This window comes from Dipodomys ordii, unplaced genomic scaffold (genome assembly GCF_000151885.1).
Source record: "Dipodomys ordii isolate 6190 unplaced genomic scaffold, Dord_2.0 Scaffold22, whole genome shotgun sequence".
Lineage (NCBI taxonomy): Eukaryota > Metazoa > Chordata > Mammalia > Rodentia > Heteromyidae > Dipodomys > Dipodomys ordii.
The window spans coordinates 6,666,752-6,686,273 of record NW_012267238.1 but is presented as its reverse complement, the minus strand read 5'-3'; the positions used below and the strand labels follow the sequence as shown (position 1 = coordinate 6,686,273).

Genomic DNA, 19,522 nt, shown 5'->3' with positions numbered 1-19,522 from the left:
CTCCCTTCCTCCCTTCCTTCCTTCCTTTCTTTGATGATGCAGTTTTACTAGGCAGTTGGGAAAGGTCTTGAACTCCTAGGCTTGTGATCCTCCTGCCTTAGCACTTAGATAGCTGGGACTAGACTATATATAGGCACATGCCAGCATGCCCAGCAAAGCAAACATGTTTTTATATGATCGCAGTAATTGTGTATATTCATATATTCAGTTAAAATGTTTTAAATTCCAGTTATCAGAAAAACTTTATCTTAAACTAGCTTACAAAGACTACCTATATCTTGCTATGATCTGAACGTTTATGTCCATCTAAAATTCAAGTGTTGAAATCCTAACTCTAAGTGATGGAATTAGGAGGAAGTGCTTTAGGAAGGCCATGAGACTGTGAAGTGGTGAGGACAAAAGCCTTAGTGCCTTAGGAAAGAGGTCAGAGCGTTTAGTCTTCTATTCCACAATGTAAAGATGCAGCTAGAAGCTGCTGTCCGTGAGGAAGGAAGTTGTCACTAAATCTGCCGGTGCTTTTCTCTTGGGCCCCCTAGACTCTAGAATGGTAAGAAAATTTTCTTGTTTAGAAAATGTGTGTAGCCACCTGGTCTATGATATTTTGTTATTGGAGCTGTAGGAGACTACAGCTTTCCTTTGTGTAACTAGAAATTGGATATGTGGTATGATTAAGTAGCTTATTTAAACCCTTAACCTAGTTTCTTTATATCTGTCTAGATTTTTCATGTACTCAACATTAGCTTTATCCTAAAGCATTTTTCTTGTAGATTTCTTGTGGTTACTAGCAACATTCAGAGCTATAAGTATTCTTACTCAGTCCAGTAAGAGACAAAGAGCCAAGCACTGGTGGCTCACACTTGTGATCCTAGCTACTCAGAAGGCTGAGATCTGAGGATCATGGTTTGAGGCCAACCCAGGCAGAAAAGTCCCTGTGAAACTCTTATCTCCAATTAGCCTTTCAAAAAATGGAAGTGGCAGTGGCTCAAAGTGGTTGAGCACTAACCTTGAGCCTTTTAGCTCAGGGACTGTGTCCAGGCCTGAGTTCAAGTTCCATGACTGACAAAAGAGAGAGGGAGTGGGCAGGGGGGAGGGATCAGCCTGCTGAAAGCATACAAGTTTTTTCTATTTGGACTGATAAGTCCAATATAGGTCATATGACTATAGGGTGATATGTACTAGTTGCCTAGTTTGATCACACTGTACTTGGAATTGGGTTGGGGACATGCTGCCTTGAACAAAATTAGGATTTAGTTGCTAGTGAAGAAGTGGAGAATGGTTAAGTGGTACGCAGCCAAGTTAATCTCTACCATAATATCTTTTTTAAAAAGGTTTTTATTTATTTCTGATAGCAAAAAAAAAAAAGCTCATTATATAAAAATCTTGGAAGCTGGGTGCCAGAGGCTCACGCCTGTAATCCTAGCTGCCCAGGAGGCTGAGATCTGAGAATCCCAGTTCAAAGCCAGCTCGGGCAGGAATGTCCATGAAACCCTTATCTCCAATTAACCACAAGAAAACCAGAGGTGGTACTGCGGCTCAAATGGTAGAACACTAGCTGAAGAGCTCAGGGACAGTGCCCAAGCCCAGAATTCAAGCCCCATGACTGATTCCCTCTGTCTCTCCCCACCCCCCAAAAAAATCTTAGAAATACAGAACAGCTGAAAGAAGGGACTAAAAATGTACATGCTATTATCATTTAGAAAACTACTTCTCTATGTTTTTCTCTTATTTATAGTTTTTTCATAGTTGACGTCATACACCTTATTGTCAGTTTATACTTTAATAACTATAGACTATTTCATCAACTGGTTATATCATAAGGTACTTAGCAGTTCCTTTATGATTAGATAGGTTTGTAGTTAGCGAGGTTGTTTTATTATAATGGGCCATACAACAATGAAGGTTATGGGAAGTAAAGTTGCTTATTTCTGTTGAATCTTTCCTTTACGATCACTTCTTAGAATAAAGCTTCTGATGAAAATATTTTATAGTATATTTGACTTTGTAACAATACAGTTTTATGTCCTAAACTGTTGTATAAGCTGAAAGTGCCATCAAATAGAGTGAACCATCCAGCACTTGGTGTTGTAATTTAACTTACTAGGAATAAAATGGTAAAATGCTTTAGACTTGATTTAAAATTTTGTTTATTTATTTTTGTCAGTCTTAGGGCTTGAACTCTGGGGCTAGGTGCTGTCCCTTAGCTCTTCAGCTCAAGGCCAGTGCTCTACCACTTAGGCCACAGCACCACTTCTGGTTTTTTGATGGTTAGTTGGAGATAAGAGTCTCACGTACTTTCCTGTCCAGGCTGGCCTTAAACTGTAATCCTCAGATCTCAGCCTCCTGAGTAGCTAGCATTACAGGCGTGAGCCACCGGCGCCCATCATTGACTTGATTTTTATGCTGGTGGCAGTAACTTTAACTTGTATTTAACTTGGGGTTTTATTTACTGTAGAGACTTGCAAAGACTTGGAGAACTTCAGTCTGAATTAGCAGGTGTTGCTGACTTCTCTGCTACCTATCTTCGGTGTCAACTACTTCTCATCAAGGTTGGTTTGGATCCATTATTTTTATAATTGTGATGATAAGAATGTACTTTGGTTGTTCTAGCAGTATTCAAGCCTTAAGTGGAAAATCTTATAATCCTTGCAGCCACTTAGCAATGGAAGAATGTATTCACTGTAATGATTGTATTTATCTCTAATTAAAGAAGTGTTGCTGGGTACTGGTGGCTAATGCCTGTAATCTTAGCTACTCAGGAGACTGAGATCTGAGGATGGGGGTTTGAAGCCAGCCTGGGCAGACAAATCTGCCAGACTCTTATCACCAATTAGGAACAAAACAGAACTGGAGGTGTGGCTCAAGCTGTGAGGAAAGGGAGAGGGATAGAGAGGAGAACAGCAATAAATGAGGTCTTGAGTTCAAAGGCCCAGGACCTGCACATAAAGAGAAAAAGAAGGTCCTTGAAGCTCAAGGTGTGTGGTTCAAGGTCTATGTGGCTCAAGTATAGAGCATTTGCCTACCAACATGAGGCTCTACGCTTAAACTCCATACCAAGAAAAAAAGAGGAGGAGGAGATGGAAAAGGAGGAGGAAGAAAAGGAGAAAGTAGTCTTTGAAAGCTAAATGTGATAGTGCATGTTTGCAATCCCAGTACCCAGTAGGCTGAGAAAGGGGATCATGAGTTTGAAGCTAGCCTGGGCTATATAGTTATTCCCTGTCTCAAAAAAAAAAAGGTCTGGGCATCAGTGGCACATGCCTGTAATCTAAGGCTGCTCAGGTGGCTTAATTCTGAGGATCATGGCTTTAAGTCAGCTAGACCAGGGAAGTCCATGAGACACTGATCTCCAATGAAAATCCACCAAAAAGCTGGAAGTGGAGCTGTGACTCAAGCAGTAGAGCACGAGCCTTAAGCAAAAAAACAAAATCCCAGGATCAGCGCTCAGGCCCTAGGTTTAAGCCCCATACATATAACACAAAGTCCGTGAAAATAAGAATCTACAGCAGAAGTTAAATGGAAGTAGTTGGGGTCATTGTGTATGAATAAATGAGGCTTGATTTCTAGTTTGTATATAATGATGAGGTAAGCTCTTCAAAGAACTATGTACATCAGAGCAGAGAATAGGGCTAGAGGTGTGGCTCAGGTGATAGAGCTAGGAGCAAAGACCAAAGATCCACAGTCAAGGAACAAGGTTCTGGCTGGCTCAGGTTAGTCCAGTAACTCTGGGACCGAGTGCAGGAAGCTTACTTGCTTGTGCATTCTAGTGAAGCTCATGGTACATACTGTTTCTAAAACTGATCTGAGTGTGAGACAGGGGCTTTTGGACAGGAGTTCATTGTGCCCAAATTAAATAAATGGGTAGGGCTCATTGGCTTAAAATAATATGCAATGGCAAGTTATACCAATCATTGTAGAATTTCAAAGCAAAACAAAAATGCAAACCTCACGTAATATGTATTTGTGACCGCAATGTTCTCTTCTCTCCTCATTCATCTGGGTAGGCCTTGCAGGAAAAGCTGTGGAATGTGGCTGCCCCTTTGTATCTAAAGCAAAGTGATTTGGCTTCAGCAGCAGCAAAACAGGTGAGCATATTCGGATCTCAGACAGGTTTAATTGTTTAGTCTAGGGATTGTTTAGTCCAAGGCAGAGCCAGAAGTCTTCTTGTAGTTCCTTGCCTCTGTTCTGGCTTCCATACTTTCAGGTTCTGAGAGCAGTTAGTGACAAGAGAAGCAGTATAGATAGGGGACTCAGCACTGGCCTTGGAGTCACTATGTAATATTGAGCATGTTATTCCTTCATAAAATGTAGCAATTGCTTGTGCCTTGTCTTCACATAGTGAGTCTGTATAGACCCAGTGATTATGCTTCATTAAGGCTATGATTATTACATTACAGTTCACTAAATTACTCCAAGTCTGTTAGTGAACCCATTACCACAGTCACATTTGATAAGAGTAAATATGAAGTCCCTTTTATTAGATGAGGCAGTTAAGGCAACAAGGTTAAGTTCTTAGAGTTCTAGCTAGAGTCAGGATGTTCTATCCAGTATCTTTTCGTTCTCTAGTTCTAGACTGCCAATGCCTGTCCTGATGCAGACCCTCTCAGATTTATTTTTCTGACTTATCATAGATTCTAGAACTTAATAACCAGAACTAAAATATGGCCATATTGGGAAAGTTGGAACTAGAGAGTTGTAGTTTGGAGGAAGAGTGGAAAGAATATTATTGCTATATACCAGATTACTAAGCTATATGTACTTTTTTTTAAATGCTTCATTTGATTCTGTGATTCTGTTCTATAATGTGGTGCTATACCCACATTAAGCAGATCAACGCTCTATGTACTTAAGTTACTTGTCAGTTGTAGGATAGCCTAGAGTTATATCTCTAGACCCAAAGCCTTCAAAGGAAAAGAGAAGCATCTGTGTAGAAATAACTGATTTGTATAGAATTGATCAAGAGGTCTGGGAAGGTGGCTCAGTGGTAGAGCACTTGCCTTGCATGCATGAGGCACTGGGTTCGATTCCTCAGCACCACATAAGCAGAAAAAAAAAGCCGGAAGTGGCTCTGTGGCTCAAGTGGTAGAGTGCTAGCCTTGAGCTGAAGAGCTGAGGTACAGCGCCCAGGTGCAGAGTTCAGGCCCCACGACCGTACCCCTCCTCCCCGCCAAAAAAAGTAGAATTGACCAAGAGTTTAAGATGCACTTGGCATGATCTTATTCTCTGCAGTCATTCCCTAGTCTCCCTCAGACAGACCAGGCCCATAGATCTGGATGATTGGTTCCTGAGGCTTAATTCTTGGAAGAGTCTTCCTGGGGATTGGGTTTCGGTATGGAGTGTATATAAGCAGTCCCTGATTTACAGTGATTTAACTTACAATTTTCAAACTTTATATGAAACCTCAAAAACAATATACATTCATATCATAGGAACTTTACTTTGGATTTTGAATTTTTATCTTTTCCTGAACAGACAATGCTATTTTATTATGTTTGGTAGTGGCAGTGAGTTGCAGTCCCCTGTCAGTCACCTGATCAGGAGGGTTAACAGCTAGTATTCTGTAGTACTACACTATATAGTTGCTAAATTTAGTTATATGTAATGCATTTTTACTTACTGTATTCTCATTTTAAAAATCTTTATTAGGGGGCTGGGATGGTGGCTCAGTGGTAGAGCGCTTGCCTTGCATGCCTGAGGCCCTGGGTTCGATTCCTCAGCACCACATAAACAAAAAGAAAAAAGCTGGAAGTGGCGCTGTGGCTCAAGTGGTAGAGCACTAGCCTTGAGCTGAAGAGCTGAGTCAGCACCCAGGCCCAGAGTTCAGGCCCCCAACAGGACCCAAAAACAAAACATTATATTAATTGCACAGAGGGGTTTCAATTATGATATTTGCAACTGGAATACAATGTACATTGGTCAAATTGATTCTAGCTATGTTACTCTTTTTTTTAACTTCCTCCTCACTCCTTCTTAAACAATTGGAACTTACAACAGTATTTTCAACTTACAATGAGTTCAATGGAATGTAACCTGATAATCAGTCAGTAAGCACCTGGTATCCATTGTTTTTTCATAGCATAATGTCAGTTTGTTTAGGGTTATATGTAGTGCTTTGCAATTTTATTGGTGGTTAAACTTTCATATCTTCACATCAGTAGAGATGGTTTTACTGCCAGGTGAACGACTTGTCTTTTTCTTCCATTGATAAACTAATGCTCTTTTTACAAGACATATTATATTGATCTTACTGGCTACTTAAAAATCTCAATTCAGTACGAGACACTATGTTGAAAATGAACTTTACAACTTTGAGGGGGGAGGGAGGAGTTTGGGAGGTGGGAAGGAAGGGATGGAAAGGGAAAAACAAAAGGAAGACGTAACTGCTTCATAGGAAAGGTACTCATTACCTTACTCATGTAACTGTAACTCCTCTATACAGTATCTTTACAATAAAAATATTCATTAAAAAATTTCAATTTAGAAGTAAAACAGGCATTAAAAAGAAATATCTAGCCTTAGAACTTAAAAACTCAAAATTGTCTGACCAGAAGTCTTTACTGTTCTCAAGAAGGTAATATTTTCGCTGACTGTCAGCTACCTTCTCCTGTAGATCATGGAAGAGACTTACAAAATGGAGTTCATGTACAGTGGTGTGGAGAATAAGCAGGTGGTGATTATACATCACATGAGGCTGCAGGCCAAAGCATTGCAACTTATAGTGACTGCAAGAACAACGCGAGGGTAAGATGTCAGCTGGGCAAAAAGGGTGGGCATTTTCCTTTCAAAGACACCTTCAAATGTGTTCAGAGACCCTCCAGAGTTATTGCAAAGTGAAATGAGATTTAAGGAAGATTAGTGGATAGACAATCTGTTTTTCCTGAGGTATTTTAAAGTTAGATCTTTTAGATTCTTGGAAAGCCAGTCATGTATCTCTCTTGCCATTCTCTCAGCCCCCCTCCACAGTGGCTCTCTTATCCACAGCACGACAAAGGGCTTCATCTGGCAGCAAGAACATTGTGTATTGCTTGTCCTTGATAGATTTCTTTAAGAATCTTGTGCCAGGAACTTTTTCTCTCCAAAGGGATTAGGAAGCTTTTTGTCAGGGAAAAAGATGAATTAGGAAGAGGTATTATAAAATCAGCCAACCTGTAATCAGTCAAATTGTGACTTTTTAAACTTAATAGTTGTTTTTAGCCTCTCTGTGCCTTGTTTCTCTGTCTACAATAGGAGAATGATAACAGCATCTACTTCATGGGATTTCTATGAAAAATAAATGGAGAAATACAAGTAAAAGTCTGTGTATATAGCCACGTGCCAGTGGCTCATGCCCATAATCCTAGCTACTTAGAAGGCTGAGATTGAGGATACAGTTTGAAGCCAGCCTGGGCAGGAAAGTGTGTGAGATTTTTACCACCAATTAACCACCAGAAAACTGGAAGTGGTGCTGTGGCTCAGAATGGTAGATTGTTAGCCTTGAGCAAACAGAGCTCAGAGACAGCACCCAGGCACTGAGTTCAAGCCCCATGACTAACCAAAAAAAAAGTTTGTGTATGCTTTTACTTATGGCAAAAAGCCAGAACTGGAGGTATAAGCTCAAGTGGTGGAGAGCTAGCTGTGAATGAAAAAGCTGGGTGAGAAAAATGAACTTTACAACTTTGGTGTAGGGGGGGTAGGGATGATTGGGTCGGGGGGCAGGGGGAGGATAGGAAGGGATGGGAAAGGGAAACAAAGGAGGAGGCTACAATGCTTGATAAGAAATGTACTCATTGTGGGGGGAAGGAGAAGGATTGGGATTGGGGGGGGAGGGGGGAGGCTGGGAAGGGATGTGAAGGGTAAACAAAGGAGGAGGCTGCAATGCTTGGTAAGAAATGTGCGCATTATCCTGCCCATGTAATTGTAACCCCTCTGTACAGTATATTCACAAATAAAATTAAATTAAATTTAAAAAAATGTGCTCATTATCTTGCCCATGTAATTGTAACCCCTCTGTACAGTATTTTCACAAAAAAAAAAAAAAAAGTAAAAGAGGCCGGGTGCCGATAGCTCACGCCTGTAATCCTAGCAACTCAGGAGGCTGAGATCTGAGGATTTTGGTTCAAAGCCAGCCCAGGCAGGAAAGTCCGTGAGACTCTTGAGCTTGAAGAGCTGAGAGACTAGACAGTGCCCAGGCCCAGACTTTAAGTCCCACGACTGATCAAAAAAAAGTAGGGGCTGGGAAGGTGGCTCAGTGGTAGAGTGCTTGCCTTGCATGCCTGAGGCCCAGGGTTCGATTCCTCAGCACCACATAAGCAACAAGAAAAAACCCGGAAGTGGCTCTGTGGCTCAAGTGGTAGAGCGCTAGCCTTGAGCACCCAGGCCCAGAGTTCAGGCCCTATGACCGGACCCCCTCCCCCCCAAAAAAAAAGTAAAAGAGAACCATATATACTTATATATTTTTATATCAGGAAAGAGTTTTTGTCTTGACTAGAACTTTACTTCTCCAATGAATAAGATAATAATGAAAGTAAGAAGTATCATGCAGAAATTATATACAAGAAAAAAATCTTAAAAGCACAGAGATCAAAAGAACTTCATTCAAATTAAATAGTGTAAAGTATATGAAGCTGTAGTATCCAAGAAAGTAGGAGTACAGTATGTGTCAATGGGCAAAGTAGAAACAAAACTTGCCCTTTACATAAGACTTTACCTTTGACTTCCTTTCTAGTTCTGTTACTGATAACCTCATGGTACCCACCTTAGTACTAGGCCATACTGCTATAGAAAAAAATGATCCCAGAGTAGTTAGAAGAGAGTATAAAGCAGCTATCATTTTCTGATGCAAATACCATAGATGTGAGCTTCATTGAGTGCAGTGATTCTTGTAACTGGACATCCATTGTGAGGACCCTAGAAGCTATGTCCACATTACATCTAGACATCCTGAGGCGGGTAAGCTGGGATGGTCTTCATCTCTGCCCGTGGTGGACTTCCTTGAACACCAGCTTTAGCAACAGGGTTAAAACTGTAAGACGGGGCTGTGGAAGGCCCTGCATTCAAATAAGCCCTGCATAGAAATAAGCAAATGAACCAACAAATAAATACTGTAAGATAGATATAGAGACTGTTCTAATCCTGCAGAGAGGTATCTAATCCTGATACCTCTCTTGAGTATCACAGTGAGTCTGGTGCCAAGTGTGTGGTTGCAGGTTTTTTTGGTGGTGGCATTTGGGTTTGAACTCAGGTTCTTTGTAGGCAGGTACTCTATCACTTTTAGCCACTCCCAAGCCCATTTTACTTTAGTTATATTTTGAGATGATGGGATCTTGTATTTTCACCTGGGTTGGCCTGGACCATGATTTGTTTCTTGTGTAGCTGGGATGACAGGTATGCACCACCATGACCAGCTTTTGGAAGATGAGATCCTATGAGCTTTTTGCCCAAGCTGTCATTGAACTGTGATCCTCCCAATTTCTGCCTCCCTGTAGCTTGGATTATGGGTGTTAGCCACTGTGCTTAGCTCCAATTTATATACAGATACACACAGACACCAACACATACACAACTTAGTAATTCATATAAGTACTAGAAATTTCCAGTCCCAGTTTTTAATGATTCTTGGACCAAATGAGCATGCAGTGGTTTAATCATGGTTTGGGACCCTGACAAATGTTTCGCTCAAGTTTTGGGGACCTTTTTTTTTTTTTGGTTGGTCATGGGGCTTGAACTCTGGGCTTGGGTGCTGTCCTTGCTCTCTTCAGCTCAAGGCGAGCACTCTACCGCTTAAACCACAGCACCACTTCTGGTTTTCTAGTGGTTTATTGGAGATAAGAGTCTCACAGACTTTCCTGCCCAGGCTGGCTTTGAACCGAGATCCTCAGATCTCAGCCTCCTGAGAAGCTAGGATTACAGGCGTGAGCCACCAGCACCCGGCTCTCATTTCTTAGATCATAGATTTCACAAGTTGCTTACTATTTTGGTTTTCTTTTCTATAGAGTTGATCCCTTATTTGAGATGTGTGAAAAGTTTTTACAGGAAGTGGACTTTTTTCAGAGGTAAGTATTTCATGATTCTTATGGCTTATTAAACCTTGGTTATGCAGAGAGTAATGCAATAGGTACCAAGATCACAAACCAAATTATTTGATTTAGTCTATGCAGCCAAGCAGCTTTCTGTGGCAGTATGCCCTAATTTGGTATTTTCTTTAGTGCTGTATAAACTTCTTTGAAGTTAGAACTTCAAAAATAAATGCACAAGTGGATAGTGAAAACATCAGAAGTTGTTGGGTTTCACCACTCAATTAGGTACAAAAAAAAAAAGATAAGTTATAAAGAAAACTCACGCTTTCACAATGGAAAAAAATTACAACCTTTTTTTCTTTTCATTGCTGTTAGATGCTTTCCTATTTCTCTGTAAACAACAAAATATTTTCCCTTTTTTTTTTTTTTTTGGTCCCTGAGCTTTTTGCTTAAGTATAGCACTGTACCATTTGAGCTACAGGGCCTGAACCTTGTCCCTGAACTTTTTTGCTCAAGGCTAACATTGTATCACTTGAGTTAAGAGTCTCAAGGATTTCTTTGCTTGGGCTGATTTTGAACCATGATCCTTAGATCCCAGTCCCCTGTGTAGCTAAGGTTACAGGTGTGAACAACTAGTGCTCAACTTTAGCTTTAATTTTTTTCCTCCCCCTCCAGTCATGGGGCTTGAACTCTGGGCTCTGTCCCTCAGCTCTTCAGCTCACGGCTCTACTACTTGAGACACAGCGCCACTTCCAGTTTTCTGGTGGTTTGTTGGAGATAATAGTTGCAGGGACTTTCCTGCCCAGGCTGGCTTTGAACCATGATCCTCAGATCTCAGCCTCCTGAGTAGCTAGGATTATAGTCATGAGCCACCAGCACCTGGCTGTCTTTAATTCTTCAGATGACTTTTATTCTGTAAAATGAATGTATTTCTCAATTCAGACATCATAGATGCCTATAATCACAACCTCTTAGGAGGATGAGGCAGGAATATTACTTGAGCCCATGAACTTGACATCAGGTCAGATTCCAACACAAAAGAAAAATACTCCTTTAGAGTTCATGAAATAAACTGAAAGTAAATGCAACTAGTAACTAGACCAGTGTTATGTTGGGAGTACAGGATTTTAAAATACTTACTAAGTCTGATAATCATAATTTCTACTCCACTGTTCCTGCACTCATTAATTTTTACCAAAACTGGGGTTTTTATGACTTTTTCATAGCTTCCTGTAGGGCTAGGTTGCATTACTATTCTTCACCAGGAGGTGATGCTCTTTAGCAAAGGGTTCCTGTGGACATGTAAAATACATTTATACTTCATTTTTTATTTTAGAATTCTTTCAGATTAGGAGAGTTCATTTTTTTGTTGTTGGTTGTGGGGCCTGAACTCTAGGAGTGGGCACTGTCTCAGCTCTTCAGCTCAAGGCTAGTGCTTTACCACTTGAACCACAGCGCCAACTTCCAGCTTTTTCTGCTTATGTGGTGCTGAGGAATAGAACCCAGGGCTTCATGTATGCAAGGCAAGCACTCTACCACTGAGCCACCTTCCCAGCCTGAGAGTTCATTTTTTTATATAGTTGGGTTCAAGAGTTTTTTTTTTTTTTTTAAGATGACATCTCTTAGTTGCCAAAGTTCCTCGTCTGTTGTTAAGTAGAGTTACATATTCTTTCTTCATTTATCCTCTGAGGTCCTGTGCAGGTATTGCTTCTTAAGTACAGGATTTGTTAACTTACCACCTTCTACAGAGACAAAGTGTTGTGGAGTCAAATCTAGACAGGGAATAATAAGCTAATTGACTTTTTCTATGTCTTTCTTGGATGCCAGTGGTTCACACTTGTAATCCAAGCTACTCATGAGACTTAGATCAGAGGATCACAGTTCAAAACCAGTCCAGGCAGGAAGGTTCATGAAACTCTTACTTCCAGTTAACCTGTACAAAGCCAGAACTGGGACTATGGTTCAAGTATTGGGAACTCCTCCTAAATCCGGGTTTGTCATATTTCTAGGGGGTCAATCCATTGTGAATGAATACATACTCAATTACTTCTTTTTATTCCTCCAGATGTTTCATTGCTGATTTGCCCCACTTGCAAGACAGCTTTGTGGACAAACTTCTGGACCTTATGCCCCGACTCATGACATCCAAACCTGCAGAAGTGGTCAAAATTCTGCAGACCATGCTGAGGCAGAGTACTTTCCTGCACCTCCCCCTTCCTGAGCAGGTTACAGGCTATGTTGTACCTTTTCAGTATAAGTCTGAGAACCACTTACCTTGGTGAGCTTCTTGATCAGTGGAGCAGCTCTTCCTCTGCTTGGCTCCTACATGGTTATATATTAGATAAGAAGACTGAAGGGTAAAGATTATGTTTTGTTGCTCAAACTTGACCTGCATTTAGAATCAATGCATTTTCTTCTTGCTTGCAGATCCACAAAGCCTCAGCCACTATCATTGAGCCAGCTGGCGAGTCAGACAACCCTTTGCGGTTTACATCAGGGTTGGTGGTGGCTTTAGATGTCGATGCAACCTTGGAACATGTGCAGGATCCACAGAGCACTGTAAAGGTCCAGGTGTGTTACATTTGGGTCTATGTGGAGTTTTTAGATTGACCTTATGTTGAAGCATTTAAGTTATTGCCCCTCTAAGCTCTGTCTGAGGCACTGAAACTGGGAAAGGAGAAGAGATGAACCTCCATAGCTCTTCCATGCTCTGCTACTGACTAGTACTACTTGAATGGAATCAGGTAGATAAAACCCCTAGCCTTAGATTCTATGCTTGACGTATCAGAGTGATTGATCCTGAAATTATATAATTAAGTTTCTCAGAGTAAGAGTTCACTAAATGACAGTCCCTTTCCTTTTGTGTAAAGGGAAGTTACGACTTAATTCTTTTCTAGCAGCATGTGTGTATGCTTGTGTGCATGTGCACACACACATGTGCTACATATATTCTAGACAGAGTGACATGTGCCTATTCTCTTCATATTCAGGAGGCTGAGAATGGGAGGATCCCAAACCCAGTAGTTCAAGAACAATTTTGATAACATAATAAGATCCCATCTCAGAAAAAAAAATCTTCCATTATACAAAATTTTTTTTTAATTGTAAAGATAATGTACAGAGTGGTTACAGTTACATGAGTATTGTAATGAGTACATTTCTTTTTGAGCATTGTTACCCCCTCCTTTGGTTTTCCCCACCATCCCTTCTTTCCCCACCCCCCCAATCCCTCCTTCCTCCCCCCCACCCCAAGTTGTAAAGTTCCTTTTCAACAAAATGTTTTGTACATCTCATTGTTACAATGGGTCAACCTGTATTATTGTTTTAGCATCTTCTTATTTCCCCTCTCCTCCCCAAATTAGAAAAATGTATATACAAGATGCAGGGCACCAGAATCAAATACAGTGAAAACGGATTATACCATGGGGGAAGAACATACAAAAGAAACAAAAGAAATCACATATTACATTAGAAACAACAGCAATAAAGATAAAACCTCGTGTCCCTATCTTGGGATTCATTTCACTTAGCATCATCTTATATGGTGATATGTACATAGCTTTTGACATTTTCTGCTTGTCTGGTAAGATTATCCTAGATATATGCTAGTTATTGCAAATAAGGGAAACCGTGGGACCTATGTTTCCTTGGGTCTGGCTTACTTCACTTAACATAATTTTTTCAAAGTCTTTCCATTTCCTAACAAATGGGAGGTGTCATTCTTTCTGATAGAGGCATAGAATTCCACTATATAGGATTATGTATATATAATCACATTTTCTCGATCCATCCATCTACTGAGTGGCATCTGGGTTGGTTCCATATCTTAGCTATGGTGAATAATACTGCAATAAACATAGTTGTGCTGGTAGCTTTAATATGGCCTTGTTTGTGATCGTTTGGGTAAATGCCCAAAAGTGGGATTGCTGGATATAGGGGAGCTCTATGTAGAATCTTTTGAGGAACCTCCATACTGCTTTCCAGAGTGGTTGAACAAGTTACACTCCCACCAACAATGCAGTAGTGTTTCTTTTTGGCCACATCCCCTCCAACATCTTTTGTTAGTAAATTTCTTGATTATAGCCATTCTAACTGGGGTGAGGTGGAATCTCAATAGATGAAAACTTTAAAAACCTAAAAAAGGAAATTAAAGCAGAACTAAGGAAGTGGAAAAATCTCCCATGCTCCTGGATTGGGAGGATTAACATCGTTAAAATGGCAATACTGCTAAAGCTATCCACAAATTCAGTGTGATACCTATCAATATCACAACCTCATTCTTCAATGAAATAGAAGAAGCAATTAAAAAATTCATATAGGACAATGAAAGACTCTGAGAACAATCCTTATCAGAAAGAACAGTGCTAGAGGAATATCAATAACAAATTTCAAACTCAACTTCAAAACCATAGTAAATCAAAACAGCTTGGTACTGGCACAAGAACAGACCCGAGGACCAATAGAATAGAACTGAAGACCCAGAAATGAACCCACAAACCTATAGGCTGATAAGGGAGCTAAAAATAATATAATGGAAGACAGCCGGCCTTTTCAGTAAACGGTGTTGGCAAAATTGGTTAAACACCTGTAGGAAACTAAAGCTAGATCCTTATGTATCACCCTGTACCAGAATCAACTCCAAATGGATCAAAGACCTTGAAGTAAAAGCAGAGACCCAGAAAACATTACAGGAAGGAATAGGAGAAACTCTAGGGCTCCTTGGCACAGGCCGAAATTTTCATAATAAAGACTCAGAAACACAACGAATCAAAGAAAGGTTGGACAATGGCATTGCCTGAAACTGCAGAGCTTCTGCATGGCAAAGGACATAGCTAGCAAGATCAATAGAAAGCCCATGGATTGGGAGAAGATCTTCACTAGCCATACAACAGACAAGGGCCTCATATCTGAAATATACTTAGAGGGCTGGGAAGGTGGCTCAGTGGTAGAGTGTTTGCCTTGCATGCATGACTAGGTTCAATTCCTCAGCACCACATAAGCAGAACAAGCCAGAAGTGGTGCTGTGGCTCAAGTTGTAGAGCACTAACCTTGAGCTGAAGAGCTGACGGACCATACCCAGGCCCAGAGTTCAGGTCCCACGACTGACACCTCCACCCCCCCAAAAAAATATAATTAGAACTCAAAAAATTAAATCCCCCAACAACAAATCCTCAAAGAAACAACTGCCCAATTAATAAGTAGGCTAAAGACTCAAAGAGAGGCTTCTCTGAAGAGGAAATAAGAATAGACACATGAAGAAATGCTCAACTTCTCTAGTTATTATACAGATTTTAATTGACTTCAATTAAAATACTAGAAAGTATTTTTTTTCCAAGTCAGGTATGTTAGAGACATAACATTGCAATAGTGACACTAGTGGGCTTGGGATAGCTGGGGGCAAAATAATAGAATGACATTGATCAGGATACATTGTACTTAATTGTAGGCATCAGTAGCTCATGCTTGTGATACTGGCAACTCAGGAGGCTGAGATCTTAGGATCTTGTTTTGAAGCCAGTTGGGCAAACAAATAGAGAAGCTATCTTCAGTTAACTAGCAAAAACTGGAACTGGAGGTATAACTCAAGTTGTAGAGCATCAGCCAGCAGAAAAAGCCAAGTTAGAGTATGTAGTCCTTAGTTTAAGCCTTAGTACCAGCATATACCCACCCCCAAATGCATTGTATTCATTAATTTATATGTTGAATTGAAAGTCCTTTGTACAACTACTGTATATATTTGCATGCATGTGTATTTACATATCTAGACACACATATACGAGTGTGTATGTGTTTGCGTTTTTGTTTTTTTTTTTGGGTGCTGGTAATGGAGCTTGAAATCAGGGTCAGGACACTGTCCCTTAGCTTTTGTGTTCAAGCCTGGTCCTCTACCATTTGAGCTACCATTCCACTTCTGGCTTTTTGCTGGTTAGCTATACATAAGAGTCTCACAGACTTTTCCTGCCCCAGCTGGTTTCAAACCACAATCCTTGGATCTTAGCAATCTAAGTAGCTAGGATTATAGATATGAATACCTCCACCTGGCAATTTAAAAAAATAGTTGTTTTTCGTACCAGTTCTGGGACTTGAACTCAGTGCTTGGGTGCTGTCCCTTAACTTTTGTGCTCAAGGCTAGCATTCTTCCACTTTAGCCACAACTCTAATTCCAGCTTTTTTTGTGGTTAATTGGAGATAAGAGTCTCATAGATTTTCCTTCCCAGGCTGTCTTTGAACCATGATCCTTAGATCTCAGGTTCCTGAGTAGCTAGGATTACAGGCATGAGCCACCATGCCCAGCTAATTTTTTTAATTTAAAATATTAAAAAAATGAGACAGTAGTCAGTTGAGCTCCACAGTTTAGCTTCATCTGCCACTCATCCTTCTATACATCCTAGCATATATATATTCATTGGTGCATAAGTTTGGAGGTTAACACACTCATTTGGGAGACAGACAAATGAAAAGGCAATTAAGAAGTAGAAAGTCAGTGATTTGACTAAGTGAAGAGTGGTGGAGGTCAAGGAAAAGGAAGGCTTGGTGGGGTTGCTGGTGCATGGATAGGATCTGAAAGGATGATACAAGCAAAGAGGGAAAGGAGATCCTCTAGGCAAAAGGGTTTGAGGAAAAGTAGAATGTGAGCACTGGCAGTAAGGACAGTTACAAGACAGAAATATAATCTGGAGCAGGCAAAGAAAGCTTCCTGGAAGAGGTAAAATGTATCAAGTTTGGAAGATGGTACTTTTGGTCATTGATGACAATAGAAGAACAGACTGGTATTCTAGATGCAAATCACACCTTTGTAGTTCAGAGAGAGAAGTAATCAAAGTTTGCTATGAAATGCTAATGTGTTTGGGTTTTTTTTTCCCCCAAAAATAGTTCTTTTCTCCTCAGCATTCTGACATACTGATGAGCTGGGTGCTGGTAGCTTATGCCTCTAATGCGAGCTACTAAGGAGGCTGAGATAGGAGGACCGCAATTTGAAGCCACCCCAGGCAAGAAAGTCCTAGAAATGGTTATCTCCAATTAACCATCAAAAAGCTGGAGGTGGATCTGTGGTTCACGTGGTAGAGCACTAGCCTTGAGTAAAAAAGCTCAAGAACAGTGTCTGTGCCCTGAGTTCAAAGCCCCAGGGACCAAAAAGTGTTGATGAGAAGCCTTAGCCTATGGCAGTTAAATCAGAATCTTCATGGTAGGGTTTACCAGTACCAGTATTCTTTTTCAGAGCTTGTACATGATTCTAGTGTGCTGATGGTGGTTCTAGTAAGAGCCACTTTCACAGTGGTGTGAAATAGTTTCCTGACCAACTAAGCATAAAGGTGATTCACAGTTCATCTGCTGAACAGTCCCCTGTGAAGTTCTTCCACTCCCGGCCCTATTTGATGCTTCTGCAGATAGAAGGTAGCATAACTCAAAATGTTCTCTCCTATACCCTGCCTACCTCCCCTGTTCTGGTCACTGCTTACTAGGAAGCATGCTGCAAAGATTGTGAGGAGATTGTGTTTGCTGGAAAATGATGGCCATGTTTTTTAAAGTAGACTCTGCAGGAACTCCATTCATTGACACTTCGGTTAGTCTGTTTCAGGCATCTGTATTATGCCTAGTGATAAAAAGAGTTGCATTTTCCAGCTGTTGTGAAATTCAGAATATAATTTATGTTGATCACTTTCTTTTTTCTGACCTATTTAGGTCATATATATGTGCACATATATATAAAATATATATATTAATTTTTTTTTTTTGTCCATTGTGGGGCTTGAACTCTGGGCAAGGCTAGAGCTCTACCACTTGAGCCACAGCGCCACCTAAGCCCCTCTCTTAGGGGTGGTACAAGAACAAAGGAAAACTTCAGCAACAATTTCAGAAGTAAGTCTTTTCACCAAGCGCAGTTAAGTTGAGAATTCTGGGAGGCTCTGCTGCCTTAATCCTTTTTTTTTCTATTATTATTTTTTAATTTTTATTATTATTTGGTACTGGGGTTTGAATCCAGTGCTTTTCTTTTGAAGCACACCCTGAGCCCTTTTTGGAGACAGTCTTGCTGGTCTCAAGACAGGCTGGTCTCAAACTCAAACTAACTAACTCAAACTCATCTAACTTCTTCTTTAGCCTTTCCTGCCCCTCCTTTTTAACAAATGATGCTCAAAGTCCTTGTGTTTAAATAGGAGGTTTGGGCTACAGAGCCTGGAGTGGAGTAAGGAGAACAATTTGCATTAGTTGATCTTTATCACTATGCCAGAATACTTGAGAAAAACTATTTATTGAAGGAAGGACTTATTTCAGCTCACAGTTTCAGAGGTTACAGTCCAAGATTGGCTGCTGGTTCTTCTGTTGTGGGCCTGAGGTGTGGCTGAAGCATTATGACAAGAGTGCTGGTAGAACAAAGCTGCTCTTATTCTGATAGCCAGGAAGCCCTGAGAGGGAAACAGAAGATAAGGCCACACCCTACTGACTACTTCCTCTAACTAGGCCCCACCTCCTGGTATTTAACACCTCCCAGTAATAAAATCCAGTGACATTTTCTTTCTTTCTTTTTTTTGGGTCCAGTCATGGGGCCTGAACTCTGGGCCTGGGCACTGTCCCTCAGCTCTTCAGCTCAAGGCTAGCGCTCTACCACTTGAACCACAGAGCCACTTCTGGTTTTTTCTTTTTGCTTATGTGGTGCTGAGGAATCGAACCCAGGGCCTCATGCATGCAAGGCAAGCGCTCTACCACTGAGCCACCTTCCCAGCCCCCATCATGACATTTTCATACATGTTTATGATATACTTTAATCATATTAGTTCTTCATTACTTTCTCTTGTCCTATTCTTTCTCCAACTGATTCTTCTTCTCTTTCAAGATAGTTCGCCTTCAACTTTATTGTTTTTATTTAAAATCTAGATTCTACTTATAAAACAAAACATGAAGTCTGGTGCCATTATTTCACATCCAATATCACAGCTACTCAGGAGGCTGAGATCTGAAGCTTGCAGTTCAAAGCCAGACTGTGGAGGAAAGTGTGAGACTCTTTTCTCTAATTAACCACCAAAAAGCCAGAAGTAGAGCTGTAGCTCAAATGGTAGAACAGTAGCCTTGAGCAACAAAGCTCAGGGACAGTGCCCAGGCTCTGAGTTCAAGCACCAGGACCAACAACAAAAACAAAACAAAACAATTCAATTGCCTGAGTCTCAAGTATTTGATTGAGCATGAAAATCTGTTTCCTCCATTTTCTGTTTTTTTTTTGTCAGTCATGGGCCTGACCTCTGGGCCTGGGCGCTGTCCCTCAGCTCTTCCGCTCAAGGCTAGCACTCTACCACTTGAGCCACAGCGCCACTTCCGGCTTTTTTTTCTGCGTATGTGGTGCTGAGGAATCGAACCCAGGGCCTCAGTCATGCAAGGCAAGCACTCTACCACTGAGCCACCTTCCCAGCCCCTCCATCCATTTTCTTGTAGATGGCATAATTATATTCTTCTTAAGGGCTGTATACTCACTTTTTAAATGCACCATATTCTTTTATCCATTTATCAATTGATGGCACTTAGACTGCTTCTATAATTTG

The 19,522-nt window shown here is 40.7% G+C and overlaps 1 protein-coding gene across 3 annotated transcripts in view; it reads left to right on the top strand.

Annotated features, from left to right (window-relative positions):
* The window catches only part of Ints4 (integrator complex subunit 4), a 129,838-nt gene that overhangs the window by 93,173 nt on the left and 17,143 nt on the right, over positions 1–19,522 (top strand). For all 3 annotated transcript variants that reach the window (XM_013014166.1, XM_013014165.1, XM_013014168.1), the window contains 6 exons: positions 2,453–2,546; positions 3,999–4,079; positions 6,605–6,735; positions 9,966–10,025; positions 12,055–12,214; positions 12,417–12,560. In XM_013014166.1, coding sequence (XP_012869620.1) covers positions 2,453–2,546; positions 3,999–4,079; positions 6,605–6,735; positions 9,966–10,025; positions 12,055–12,214; positions 12,417–12,560 — 670 coding nt within the window. The remainder of the gene's footprint in view (positions 1–2,452; positions 2,547–3,998; positions 4,080–6,604; positions 6,736–9,965; positions 10,026–12,054; positions 12,215–12,416; positions 12,561–19,522) is intronic.